Source organism: Mizuhopecten yessoensis, unplaced genomic scaffold (assembly GCF_002113885.1).
Source record: "Mizuhopecten yessoensis strain PY_sf001 unplaced genomic scaffold, ASM211388v2 scaffold3311, whole genome shotgun sequence".
Classification (NCBI taxonomy): Eukaryota; Metazoa; Mollusca; class Bivalvia; order Pectinida; family Pectinidae; genus Mizuhopecten; species Mizuhopecten yessoensis.
In genome coordinates this window covers 339934-355056 of record NW_018404981.1, presented here as the reverse complement: position 1 = coordinate 355056, position 15123 = coordinate 339934, and the positions used below count along the sequence as shown (strand labels likewise).

The 15123-nt window shown below is 33.6% G+C and overlaps 1 protein-coding gene across 6 annotated transcripts in view; it reads right to left on the bottom strand.

Moving 5' to 3' along the window:
• LOC110447328 (transforming acidic coiled-coil-containing protein 2-like) overlaps nt 1-15123 on the bottom strand; it is a 66811-nt gene that overhangs the window by 13622 nt on the left and 38066 nt on the right. For 4 of the 6 annotated variants that reach the window (XM_021492940.1, XM_021492942.1, XM_021492945.1 and 1 more), the window contains 5 exons: nt 9178-9246; nt 8401-8415; nt 4115-4293; nt 851-894; nt 396-463 (listed from right to left, as the gene is read on the bottom strand). In XM_021492940.1, coding sequence (XP_021348615.1) covers nt 396-463; nt 851-894; nt 4115-4293; nt 8401-8415; nt 9178-9246 — 375 coding nt within the window. The remainder of the gene's footprint in view (nt 1-395; nt 464-850; nt 895-4114; nt 4294-8400; nt 8416-9177; nt 9247-15123) is intronic. The other 2 variants (XM_021492943.1, XM_021492946.1) reach the window with 1 other exon arrangement.

The window sequence follows — 15123 nt, the reverse complement described above, 5'->3', positions numbered from 1 at the left end:
AGGACTGATACCATGTTACTTATAAACACTTGTCATTATTTTGTATTGAACTGTTTAAGGGAATTGCTTCATGCTAGACATAGCCTTGTTCTGGTAAATTAATACTACCAATTAAATTACTACAGACTCAATTTTCTTTGGGATAATCTAACATCAACACCAAGATTTATATCATACAATATGATATGCATTTTACCCTTCAACATAGTAAGTAGTTTGTTTTACAAGTCATGACCTTGAAATCAGATCCATTGCCATGACCTTGAACTATGATTCAGTTTCATGACTTTGACCTCTGATCCTGTGTCATAACTTTGAACTCTAGCCAAATGTCATAACCAAACACAGATCCATTGATACAAACTTGAACTCCAGTGTCACGACCTTGCACTCACCTGGTCCCTCTCCTTAACTATATCTTCCATAGACTGCTGAGATTCTGTACATGATTTTTCCTTTTCCGCTGAAAGAATATAAATCCAATGTATATAATAATATTTTACTAGGTTAGTAGACATTAGTGGTATAATCCTCAGTTACACTTTGTCATGACATATTGGTATTGGTAAAAGTCTCTGGCATCCACAGTGTCCCCTTTAACTGGTAACACAGCATGGCAATTTTTTTATTTTTTTTCAAAAAGGTTATCTTTATCTTCGTCCTTAGTTTGAAATACACAGTGAAACCTATCCCAGCCCAAGGTAATCCGACAATGTTTTTATTACATTTGTGATGAGCACTACAGTAGGACCCATGTATTTTGACATCTTATCTAAGCTAACCAATTTGTGTCACACAGGTATTCAGCCTACACTGATATCACAGCAGTAAACACAGAAAATATACTTACCCTGTAATTGGGCGATCGTTTTTTCAAACTCGGTCACAACACACCTGTATCAGGAAAGTCAATATCTTTATGTCAAACTTTTGTGAGCTCAAATATTTCAAAATCGTTCTTTACTGCAATGTTTCAGATGACACATGATATTGAATGTATAGGCTTTTTATGGTGATTCATTAAAGTTGGTCTGGATTCCTCCAGATTTTTAAGGGAGTATTTCAAAATGCATTTGGAGAACTCAAGAAAAAAATAGGATTTGCTGAAATTCATTTGGATAATTGAATTTTCATCATGAACAACATTGATCACTATTGTTTATAGATGATACCTTACATGACTAACCATATGTATTTATGTCGGATATGGATATTCTACCCGAGGCTGGTAGTAGAATTTGGATCAGAACAAGGGCTTTTCCAAATTTTGCACCTAAGGTTAGAATATATCCATTCCACCATAATGAACGACTCCTTTTTTCCACCTCTTAACTGAAATTTTGGTACAATGCAAATGCAACACTTAATATAGCAAAATTTCTTGATAACTTATACACGCCCTAAGGCCATATTTGGAAAGAGCAGAAAAAGTACAGCAAAATATAGGTATTCCTGAAATATAAAGATCTATGCAAGAACCTTAGGGTAAGCTTCAGTACAAGATTTTCAAGGGTGTTCCACATGGGACATGTGTATCTTTCATCCATAGAGATGGGATGAATGGTTTATACCTCATGAACAAAAACATGAACATAGTTTCTACCTCATGAACAGCAAATGATCATAGATTATACCTCATGAACAACAAATGATCATAGATTATACCTCATAAACAACAAATGATCATAGATTATACCTCATGAACACGAAATGATCATAGATTATACCTCATGAACAGCAAATGATCATAGATTATACCTCATAGACAACAAATGATCATAGATTATACCTCATGAACAGCAAATGATCATAGATTATACCTCATGAACAGCAAATGATCATAGATTATCCCTCATGAACAAGAAATGATCATAGACTATACCTCATAAACAACAAATGATCATAAATAATACCGCATGAACAGCAAATGATCATAGATTATACCTCATAGACAACAAATGATCATAGCTTATACCTCATAAACAACAAATGATCATAAATAATACCGCATGAACAGCAAATGATCATAGATTATACCACATAAACAACAAATGATCATAGATTATACCTCATGAACACGAAATGATCATAGATTATACCTCATAGACAACAAATGATCATAGATTATACCTCATGAACAGCAAATGATCATAGATTATACCTCATGAACAGCAAATGATCATAGATTATACCACATGAACAACAAATGATCATAGATTATACCTCATGAACACGAAATGATCATAGATTATACCTCATTAACAAGAAATGATCATAGATTATACCTCATAGACAACAAATGATCATAGCTTATACCTCATAAACAACAAATGATCATAAATAATACCTCATGAACAGCAAATGATCATAGATTATCCCTCATGAACAAGAAATGATCATAGATTATACCTCATGAACACGAAATGATCATAGATTATACCTCATGAACACGAAATGATCATAGATTATACCTCATAGACAACAAATGATCATAGATTATACCTCATGAACACGAAATGATCATAGATTATACCTCATTAACAAGAAATGATCATAGATTATACCTCATGAACACGAAATGATCATAGATTATACCTCATGAACACGAAATGATCATAGATTATACCTCATAGACAACAAATGATCATAGATTATACCTCATAGACAACAAATGATCATAGATTATACCTCATGAACAGCAAATGATCATAGAATATACCTCATAAACAACAAATGATCATGGATTATACCTCATAAACAACAAATGATCATAGATTATACCTCATGAACAACAAATGATCATAAATTATACCTCATGAACAACAAATGATCATAGATTATACCTCATAAAACACAAATGATCATGATTTATATATATCATGAACAACAAATGATTATGATTTATATATCATGAACAACAAATGATCATGATTTATACCTCATGAACAACAAATGATCATGATTTATACCTCATAAACAATGCTGATCACTATAGTTTATACCTCATAAACAACAAATGATCATGATTTATACCTCATAAATAACAAATGATCATGATTTATACCTCAAAAACAACAAATGATCATGATTTATACCTCATGAACAACAAATGATCATGATTTATACCTCATAAACAATGCTGATCACTATAGTTTATACCTCATAAACAACAAATGATCACTATAGTTTTATATCTCATTAACAACAAATGATCATGATTTATACCTCATAAACAACAAATGATCATGATTTATACCTCATAAACAACAAATGATCATGATTTATACCTCATAAACAATGCTGATCACTATAGTTTATACCTCATAAACAACAAATGATCATGATTTATACCTCATAAACAACAAATGATCATGATTTATACCTCATAAACAACAAATGATCATGATTTATACCTCATAAACAATGCTGATCACTATAGTTTATACCTCATAAACAACAAATGATCATGATTTATACCTCATAAACAATGCTGATCACTATAGTTTATACCTCATAAACAACAAATGATCATGATTTATACCTCATAAACAACAAATGATCATGATTTATACCTCATAAACAACAAATGATCATGATTTATACCTCATAAACAATGCTGATCACTATAGTTTATACCTCATAAACAACAAATGATCATAATTTATACCTCATAAACAACAAATGATCATGATTTATACCTCATAAACAACAAATGATCATGATTTATACCTCATAAACAACAAATGATCATGATTTATACCTCATAAACAATGCTGATCACTATAGTTTATACCTCATAAACAACAAATGATCACTATAGTTTATACCTCATGAACAACAAATGATCATAATTTATACCTCATGAACAACAAATGATCATGATTTATACCTCATAAACAACAAATGATCATGATTTATACCTCATAAACAACAAATGATCATGATTTATACCTCATAAACAATGCTGATCACTATAGTTTATACCTCATAAACAACAAATGATCACTATAGTTTATACCTCATGAACAACAAATGATCATTATTTATACCTCATAAACAACAAATGATCATGATTTATACCTCATAAACAACAAATGATCACTATAGTGTATACCTCATGTCGTGATTGGCCTGTTTTAAGCTCTTGCATTGATCTTCGAGGCGAGATAAATTTTTCTCTCGATCGGCAAGTTTTCGACTCCATTCCCTCTCCTTGTTGAGAAGCTTGGCTTGAAATTCTAAGTCAAGGTCTTGCTTCAGCTTATTCCACTCGGACTGTGAGTACTTCAGCACCTGTCAGAACATCAAAACTGTTATGAGATTCAGGGTATATGGAAATTAATCACCTCAACCAAGACAGTGTCTCTGGCTTTCATTAACATCTCCACTGGGACTATTGGCAGAACTGTTTAAGTAGATGTGAAAATCAATTACATACAGCTATTGTGTACACTGTTAAACACTTAACCATGACAAAGTCTAATCAGCTGCAAAAATCAGTACCAACATGCTGGTAAGTAACCCTAAGAAAGACTGGTGTCCTTCCAGAGCTCAAGGTCACCAGCTCTCAGTCAGTACACACCACAGAAACAAATCTACCACTAGTAATGCATGCAACGAAGTTCTTTTACTCTTTCTTTCCTGATGTCCAATTAATCAGTAAACATACAGCAACTTCAACTAACATTATTATCAGATTTCTAACCTACAATATTTCACTGTTCTAAAGTTTTTCAATATTTACAGAACTCATACCATGCCCTATAAACAACAAGCCTTTATTCTCTCTATCATTAGCACCAGTAACAAAAGCAAGCACATGTATGTCTAGCTGTGTCAAGAACAGGCAAAACTAAAGTTTTGTTTACGCTGAACTTGTTTTCGTGTTTCTGTAATTCAGACAATTTATTCCTGAGGAGATCCTGTGGTGAAATTAACCACAAACATTATGGACAGGTATATATAATATCTGCTTATACATGAAGTCAGAAACTGTCCATTTGTATTCCCTTTTTAATCGAAATTATCCACCATGGGAGAGAATTCCTATGCATCATAATGATGGTGTAAAAGATAATATGTGAAAGTCTTCAATATATAAACTGTGTTCTCTTTCTGAATTGGAAAGACATGTTTGGTCTAAGAGAAATGACCTCTAGATTCTAAGACTGGTATAAAGACCTGGTAAAGTACAAGACTTCTCAAGAAATAGTCATAATTCTTAAATTGCTTTAGTCAATCCTTAATCAAGGCATTTCATTTGGTTGTTATTTCTAAGATTGAAATAATAGGTCAGCTCATTCAAATACACAGCCAAACACATGATTTACCTCTGGAAAATAGTTAACCACCAACTAAGTATCATTATACATGTACCATGCAGTCAGACATTAATACCGTAATAACTTAGGTTAAACTAGATATATATATATATATATTGTTCAACAGGCAACAGAGATTACAATTGAATTCATAATAAACCAATAAAGGTCATGCTTGGCCTAAAGGTCAAACAGAGGTCATGCCCGCCATAGGTCAACAGAGAACAATACTGGGGGTAATGTCTAGTCTACAGAGGTCATATATGCCTGCCTCAAAGGTCATGAACAGAGGTCATATTACTGTATAACACAGGACTTTTTCTTTTACATCTGTTACTGTTTACCTGTAACCAATAGCTGCATGTACAACGTTAACTAACCAATCAAATCCACAAGTTCCAATATACCAGCACCAGACTATGAATGTCGGAATTTTATGGGAACAACAAACCGTGAGAGAAAGTACTTGAAATATGTTCATCTAATATTGTCAAACTTGCTCCTATGATCAGCTCTAGTAATACAACACCTGTGTAATTACAAGACCACTGTTCGCCATGGTAGCTATTTCTCTGTGAACTGAACCTGTATGACTTGCTCCTGCGATCAGTTCTAGTAATACATAACCTGTGCTGAGAGACTATTTTGCTATTAGTTATTTCTCTGTGAACTGAACCTGTATGACTTGCTCCTGCGATCAACTCTAGTAAGACATAACCTGTGCTGAGAGACTATTTTGCCATTAGTTATTTCTCTGTGAACTGAACCTGTATGAAGAGCCCCCGTGTGTTGAGAGACCATATTTTAGATTTCCTATGGGTGATCTCTATAAGCATATCTGAGTGCAGGATAACATTGTTGGGTACAATTTGAAGTGTACACTTAATTCAATCTATATAAACACATGTATTAAAGAAATCTACTTCTCCATGGATGGAAATCTGTAATTAAAAGGACAGCACAGGAAGCTTCAATGTTCCGCCAAGCTTTCTCCTTACCGGAGTGATCATGGCTAACCAGTGGATCAAGCTCTACAAAGCATCTCTGTCTCAAAACAAGTGACACTAATCTATTTCTTGTGTGCGAAGCTTGTTTTTCTCTTCTTTTGATGTAAAAAAAGTCTGCATGGTTAAATAATCTGGCCAATAAATGTACATAAATTAACGTAAAACATTGTTGTTAACTGATTCTGTTAACCCTTTCACCCCTATTGTAACTTTAGTAGACTCTACCAGCATTAATATGGATGAGTCCATTACGGTTTACAGTGGTGAAAAAGTTTAAACATGCTATAAAAAACGTTATTTCCCATTTTACTGATATATAGTCCAATGTAATATATAATAGTGGCAGTCCGGATATCTTGTATCTTTTTTTATATGTAGTTATAGTTAATGATATATAATTATTGATATACAACCATACAATGTTGTTACAAACTTTGGAAGAATATTATACGATATAGTCATTGGATATTTAAAATACTGCATATGTCCTTTAAAATAGTGATATCTGACTGTATTAGAAAAGATGTTTAAATGAATAGCACAACATGAAAAAAAAGGATTACTTACCAGTACAGATTAAATTTTATTAATTTAATCAAGTAAATTTAAAAAAGAAAATTTCAGAAATCTTTCAATAACTTGTGAGTGAAATGTGATCAAATTGAAGAATACAACGTGATGTTACTTTTAATTTGCTCTAACAAAATCTTTGTGTGAGTGTCCACATGCCCTCTATTCCGTCTTTTCGTATTGCAGAGTTATCTGCTCTTGTGAGCAGGTATTGATTGTTATGTCATTTGTTTGTGAGAGTAATGTCATCGATTTTTGAGAAAACGACATAATTTTCTCACACAAACCAATGACGTAACAATCAATACCTGCTCACAAGAGAAGATAACTCTGCAATACGCAAAGACGGAATAAGGCCCACAATTGGTTTTCTATCTTCTGCAAATATTCACAAAACTTAAAGTACTGTAGGTGTATTTTGTAATCTGACTGAAGAGTTATCAATATATTAATGAGTATTTACTCTCATTTCAAGAATATTGGATTTCTGATTTAAAATAGTTATTGATGTTATTGTAAAAAGACTTGTTAAAACTTATAAGAAGAGTGAAACCCACATAATCTTCAACAACGACCAAACCTTCTATCAGATTTGAAGCAGAGATATATGCAGAAAATTAAAGTTATCTCATTTTTTGCACAAAAACTCAATTTTTCAAGAAATGTTGCTCAATATCTCAAAACTTGGAAAAGATAACCCTGCATCACCCTTAATTTTCAACAACCATCACCGTAACAGGAACTTGATGTTAGCGAGTCAATTGTACTCTTGATATTTGGTATAGGGGGTCAAGGTCATATTTAAAAATAGCCTTATGGGTGAACCCTATTTTGAAATATAAATATATCAGAACATCAGACCTTGTGTCAGGGTCTTGTTAGATTGTTATTTGGCATGTACATGTATTCTACATAACCAGTGCCTTAACCTATGAACCTCTTTGGTTATAGTATAGAATTAATTGAACCCACTGGATATCCTTTACTCAAAGTCGTTTAAATATCTTTTTTTGTGTGCTTTTGGACTGCTGTTGCACAAATCCTTTAATAAGAACAATATGTGTTACATAAACTGAGCTTTTTCCCCCATTATGACCTTGACCCACTATGTAAAACAGTTGATTCCCTTCCATGAGATTTCCAATTTTTGACCTGGCCTGTCCAGGCTGACATGCGATGTATCATACATTCTATTAGCAGTCACGTCAGGTAATCTCTTCAACTGCTCATATTTCTTACCAGTTTAATTTCACATATGAAAATTTTAAATATTTCATAAAATTTTAGTTACCAAATATGGTGGGTGTTAGGGATCAGCTGTGTTATGTGAAGGGTTGGAATGCAATCATTCTGAATGGGGGGGATTGAGGAGAGGGAAAGTAAAGGAGAGCCTTATAATGAATTAAGTGCTGGATCCCATGGGGCTCCAACTGGACAGTTTGTTTGCAGTTAGAAGCATCATCACACAGAATGTACAGTACTGTTGTACTGGTATACTCTACCTGTAGACTGTTTTCCTGCGGGAACAATCATGTAATACCATTTATATTAAAATCATAAAACGTATCTACAATATTACTGAGGTCAGTGATAGTCCCATGCTTGACAATAAACCGGCTCCCTTATTTAACAGTTCTATAAATAGAAATGATCTCTAATGTGTTCTTAGCACATGCAATTTTTTTTTTAAATTCATGAATTATAAAAGTGCACATGACAAGGGAATGAGTTTGACTTCTTTAATTAACCTAACTACATCAAATATCATGTTCAAACAACCTGAAAAGCAAAAGATTAACTTTCATGTTATAGATCTTAAATGTATCTGAAAAATGCTAATTATTTTTGTTCAATGTAGCAATAAATTTCCTAAATCATTGCCAGGCAATATTTCTGTCAGCAGAATATCAACTTTTCAACCAATCACTGCACTTTGTTCCACCTACAGATCTGTATTTCAAGGTTACCGCTGGAATATTTTCCTCAATTACCAGTCAAATTCGGAACTGGGAGTAACATCAGATTTACATAAGAACACTATCATAAAGGTATAATATTACCAAAGATGTTTTCTCCACAGATGAATTGCCTATGTGCATACCTGGTAGCCACTCTAAATATCAAATTTTGAAGCGAGTCATTTAGAAATACAATTTAGGGGAAAGTCTTTTTTAATTTTTTAATTCCAATTTAACTAAATATGATATTGAAGAGCCTTCCATACTCCCGAGGAGGGGGCATGATAGACCCTCCCTCTCAGTACTGTATCAGGTACTTACTTGTACGAGTTGTACCACAGACTCGGTATTCTCCATCTTGTAACCGCTTCGATCACCTTCCCCATCACTCTGTCAACAACAACAAATCAGTTTTCTTTTAATTCTTGGAAAAAAATTGTCCTCTTTTTTCTGTAATTCCCACGTTATTTGCAAAATGGTTTGTCATAATTCAATTTGAACTTTTCTTCTCTAATCAATTTATTCAACTGTAAACAAGATTTTCTGTAGATTTTTCCTGTATGGTTGTAATTGACAACCTGTCACAAATTAAACTGTATAGCGTTCAACAATCTCCAGCTAACATGAACATGATTTTGTCAGATAACTATCACAAATAAGATTATGTTAGACCACCAATTGAGATTTCACAAAATGAACAGCTCATTGTTCATGAAGAATGTAAGCCATTTGGCTGGCACAATTGACAAAACAGCTGCAAACAACAAAACTGGAAAGTAGAATGACATAATACTAGCTATTACAAATATTGGGAATTTTTTCCAAGTCAAATTTTCGCCCTGCGCTGGTATAATCAATTTTCGCCCTGCGCTGGTATAATCAATTTTCGCCCCATGCTTTTTTTGCCTTCACATCTGATTGCTATATGTTTATCAAATCGCTTACTTCTATTCGCTGTAATGATAAATTTGCCCTCATCATATAATTACGGAGGGCGAAAAAGCCAAAAACAAAACTGTGGCGAAAATTTCCGATCATGTTTAAATTTATTATGAACACAGGTGGTAGTACAGTAAAACTTTGTTATACTGCCACCATTTGTCCAGTGACAGTTTGGCATTATAAAGGGAATGGGGGATACACAGAGGAAGAAATATATAATGAACTCTGGGTAAAAGGGGACACTCAAATATACTGACAATAAACAAGATGGTAATAAAACAAATGGCGTTATATTGAGGTTTTACCATATTGAACTTTTCCACAAAACAAAGTCCTATATATATGTCCCTGGCCAAAAATTGTCAGATGGATATTAAAATCTATTTTGTCTATACTAGGGCTTTGCTTTAAACATTTCACTGTGTATACTTTCATTCTCCTATAACTTACATCACTCCAGCTCCACAACATTTTTTTTACAACAAATTGTTATTTGACATTGCCATGCTCTGTGATGTCTGCCCGGTGTGCGATGTCGTAATATTTTACAAATAATTCTGTCGCAGTTGGAAATGTCAAACATGCCATTCAACATAAAAAAAAGTTCAATAAATGTGTTATGAGAGGAACAAAACATTCAACTCATGATAACTGGCCAAGTTTAATTTCAAGTCTGATGAGTTTAACTCATTCCTTACTGAAGACACATTTGAACTCTTCCAATTCAAAGGTTGGAAAAGCTCATCATGAAATTTTAGGGGTGAATGAGTTAATATCAAAACAATCTTTTTGTGCTCACAGAATATAAGTGACAATGAACTTAACTGGATAAAAACATCACAATCAATCAGCACTTAGACATCCTATATAGTAATACAGCTGTACATCCTGATAGTGGGACACTGTGAGAATCAGCTGTATACAAAACATCACAATCAATCAGCACTTAAGACATCCTATATAGTAATACAGCTGTACATCCTGGTAGTGGGACACTGTGAGAATCAGCTGTATACAAAACACTACCCCTACCCATATATACACAGCCAAACCTGTACTCACCAAACCATTTTAGACTCTCCCCAACTTATAATCACCGACTTAAAATCACCGGACCATTTTCTGTCACTCTCTACCAGCCTCATGTCGCTACATCTGAATCATCAGGTGCCATATGGTTGAGTTATGTATACCAGGGATGGGCCGAGGGTTGTTAGAGGGAGGGGTGGATGTGGGGAACGCTGCACAAATGATATCAGTGACTTTATAGCTTCACAATCAAACACTAAGGAAATGGGGTTGGGATTTCTTCTTTTAGTCTTCACTTTTTAAAATTGTTATAAGAGTTCAGTCAAATGCCTGATAAAAGAATTAAGTCATGTCTTTGATTAATGCTCAGATCAGAGACTTAATTACATACCATCGTTTTCAATCGAGTCCGATAATACCAGAAAGACACCAATCAACAGAGAATTTACAACTAACCTACAATTTCACTCTAACATATATTGTACTGATTACATGTATAAACTATCAGCAAGATTCTAATATTAACTAGAACATATATTCAAAGTTGACAAGAATGATTATTACCGGTACTCTAAACTGGCTAACATAAAGCTTACCCAATTATCTCACTTTTACATGGATATTCACTCGACTTGTAGAGTAAATGATGATGACACTGATACCATGAGGCTATTTTTTTTATTCCATGAAGGCAGGTAATTCCTATCACAGCTGTTTCTCATGACTAATAGACACCTGCTTCATGACAATACATTGTATCAAGTAGCAGGAATGACAAGAGAGAATGATTTACAAAAATCAATCCTACGTATAATTTTTAGGAGATTAACCACCACTGTGTGTTACCATAAACACTTACGACACTGTCCTCACACGGTTTTGTCGAAGCTGAACCTCCCATCACACATATCACCACGACAACTTGGTCATCCGGAAGTTAATGTCAGGATCAAACAGACCCGTTCACTATCATACATACATGAAAATAGAGTAACATCACTGATCCGAACACATCAACTTATTTCAAAACCTATTACTATCTTAAATGATGTGCAAAATTAGCTGTATCCAGTTTCTGTCCAACAGTGAAACAAACGATCGGATATACATCTTAGTGATAATGAGGTTTGTGCCTGTAACATTTATACATTGAAATGAAGTACGTCCCTAAAGATACTTGACAGGAAGGTACAAAGTACAAGTCATATGTGTTTATACGCCATGATGAAAACAGAATTATTGACCCATGCTGTAAAAATACATAAGTACCAAATCTTTATACACATGTGTACAACACATAACCCAAATATCCCCCCAATACACACGTGTACTGTAGCCACTGTACACACATGTACACAGCCAGTGTTCAGTAAGTATCAGTAAGCTTGCATGCAGCCAAGTCAAAATTTAACGTAACATAAAAAACCTGGTCATGCCTGTTTTCTTCGTTTCTCAGTTTTAATCCTGTTACCAGCTGCTGTGTTCCGTTGCATTGCTCAAGATTTCACAGCATAAAACTAGGAGTCCCCTTCAGACACATGTAACATGTTGAGGCAATTGATTTTCTGCTGGAAATATTTCAGGTAATACAGAAAAGTAGCTGATCCTGTGAGCTTTCTATTATAAATGCTGATAGGATTCTGGGTTAAGGATGAGTTGCCTTAAATCATTATTCTGATTTTCAGTGACGTAATTATTGATCACAAGATCATCAGAGATAGTCTGCTATACTGCAGTGCGTTCTAGCTGACACAGCCATCACAGATACCTCCTATATACATATGCATTTAGTGTCAGTTGGCCATCAGTATCTCAATATGAAGGGGTCGATATATCACACTGCACAACTCAATTTCTCAATCCTGGTGTCAATATCTTGATCGAGGCGTCAATATCTCTGTCTACATACCAGTATCTAAATCTACTCATCAATATCTCTGTCAGGGAGTCAACATTTCAGTCCTGGTGTCAATATCTTTATCGAGGCATTAATATCTCTGTCAGGGAGGCAACATTTCAGTCCTGGAGTCAATATCTTTATCGAGGCGTCAATATCTCTGTCTACATACCAGTATCTAAATCTACTCATCAATATCTCTGTCTACATACCAGTATCTGAATCTACGCATCAATATCTCTGTCAGGGAGTCAACATTTCAGTCCTGGTGTCAATAATACCACCAATGTGTCAATAACTAGTCCGGGAGTAAATATTTCTGTCAAGGAATCAATACCTCATTCCTTGAACAAATATCTTAGCCCTCAATATATTTTTTCACTCTTGGAGTCCATATTTCAGGTTGTGAGTCAATATCTCAGTCCAAAAGTCTATCCATGAGTCAACATTTCAATCCTGATGTCAATATCTTAGTCTGAGTCATTATCTTTGCCAAGGGCAAATTATCACAGCCATGTCTCAACCTAAGACTAAATTTAGTACATGTATCACTGCCCAGAGAGTAAATATATTTGTCTAGGGGTCAATAAATAAGTGCAAGGGCCAGTATATTTGTCCTGGGGTCAATAAATAAGTGCAAGGGCCAGTATATTTGTCCTGGGATCAATGAATAAGTACAAGGGCCAGTACATTTGTCCTGGGATCAATAAATAAGTGCAAGGGCCAGTATATTTGTCCTGGGTCCAATGAATAGGCCAAAGATTAATATATTTGCACAAGTCAATAACTGTATACATTAGTCAATAACTGTATCAACTAGTCAATTAATGTATCCATCGGTCATTTGCTATATTCATCACTCAACTACTGTATTCAATAACTATATCCAGAGACCAATTAGTGTTAAAGTTCAGGGGTCAATATCACCATGAAAGGCTTTATTATTCTGTCAATGTTATAACTTGGTCTAGTTGCTAAAAAGTCTGGTCAAAGGTCAATATTAGAGTTAAGGTTCTTATACCAGATCAATCCATCAATTGGGTAATTACTCTTTCCTATGGTCCGTATGATTGTCATGAGGTTTTTGATATGATCTAGGAGTGCTGCTACCTTACTTCTCACATCATCATAATTACTATAACTGATATTTAAGACATAAACTCATTTTGAAATATAACTAGTGTTTCATTATACACTCAATAACAGAAAAAAAATTAGACAACAAAGTCCATAGTATCCTAGCTGGTTACAAAACTTCTATTTTTCTTTCTTACGTCAAACTTGAATGTCTTTAAAACTTCCATGAATTTAATAGATTTTAATACAAATTCAATGTCTCCATCAGGTATATCAAATTTCATCTACAACAAACCTCCTCAGCAGTATAAATCGTACTGATATTCTACATCTGTTTGATTTTCACTGACTTAGCATCACTACCATACAATTCCTGATAGATCAAATACTTTTTTTAATTTATTTTTAGTCACATTTTCTAATTTATTCTGATTATAGGTAGATGAAAAAAGAAAAGGTCCCAACTCCATTGATAAAGAAAAATTAATCATGTTTCTTTATATTGAATTTATAATTATAGTATTCAAAAAGTAATATCCTTAAACCAAATCAAAATGAAAATAAGTCTACCAGTACAAGCTTGGTATGTAGTTATAAGTCTGGGTGGATATGATCAAATTATCTCCCCTTAGACCATCACAGAGTCTATTTTTCCAATTAACTGTTTCCAAATCCTCTACCTAATTGAAATTTAGGATGTACCCTTATTTATTTTTTGGCTTATTTTAACAAGCACTGACAATGTCTGGAATGCTGTATTTATATAACTTTTATGAAAATATTTACAAAATAAAGTTTTGCCTACCCTCCTTTTCCGAGCAAAATTTTAAAGATGACTGCAATATGTAGTAGTCCATGGTAGCAAAATTTATAAAATGGTGGTGGTTTTTTGTGTATTTTGTCTGTGTGGTGTTTTTATAAAGCAGTATGTCAACATATTGTCTTTCGAGGAAAATACTTTTCTTATAAAGTTGCAGCTCACCTAAATCATGAAAAGAATATTTATACATATACCGTATAAACATTTTTTTTTTTAAATCTGACCTAAATGTGCATATCAGTTTGACTAGCTTGGTTAATAATTTGAAGCCTGTATTTTATATTTAGTAACCAAATTAAATCAAAAAGATATTGTAAAGAAATAAAGCTGGAAGTAAATCAATGCCTGTAAATGAAATAAATAAAATGCACTGGGTAATAGATCACTACAATTAAATATGGTTTAAGGTATAAATGGACATTTATCTGTCACATGCAATAAAGCCGACCAGTCATGCATATCCATTCCATGCAGTTACAAGCCTTACTAGAGAAAAGTGGAA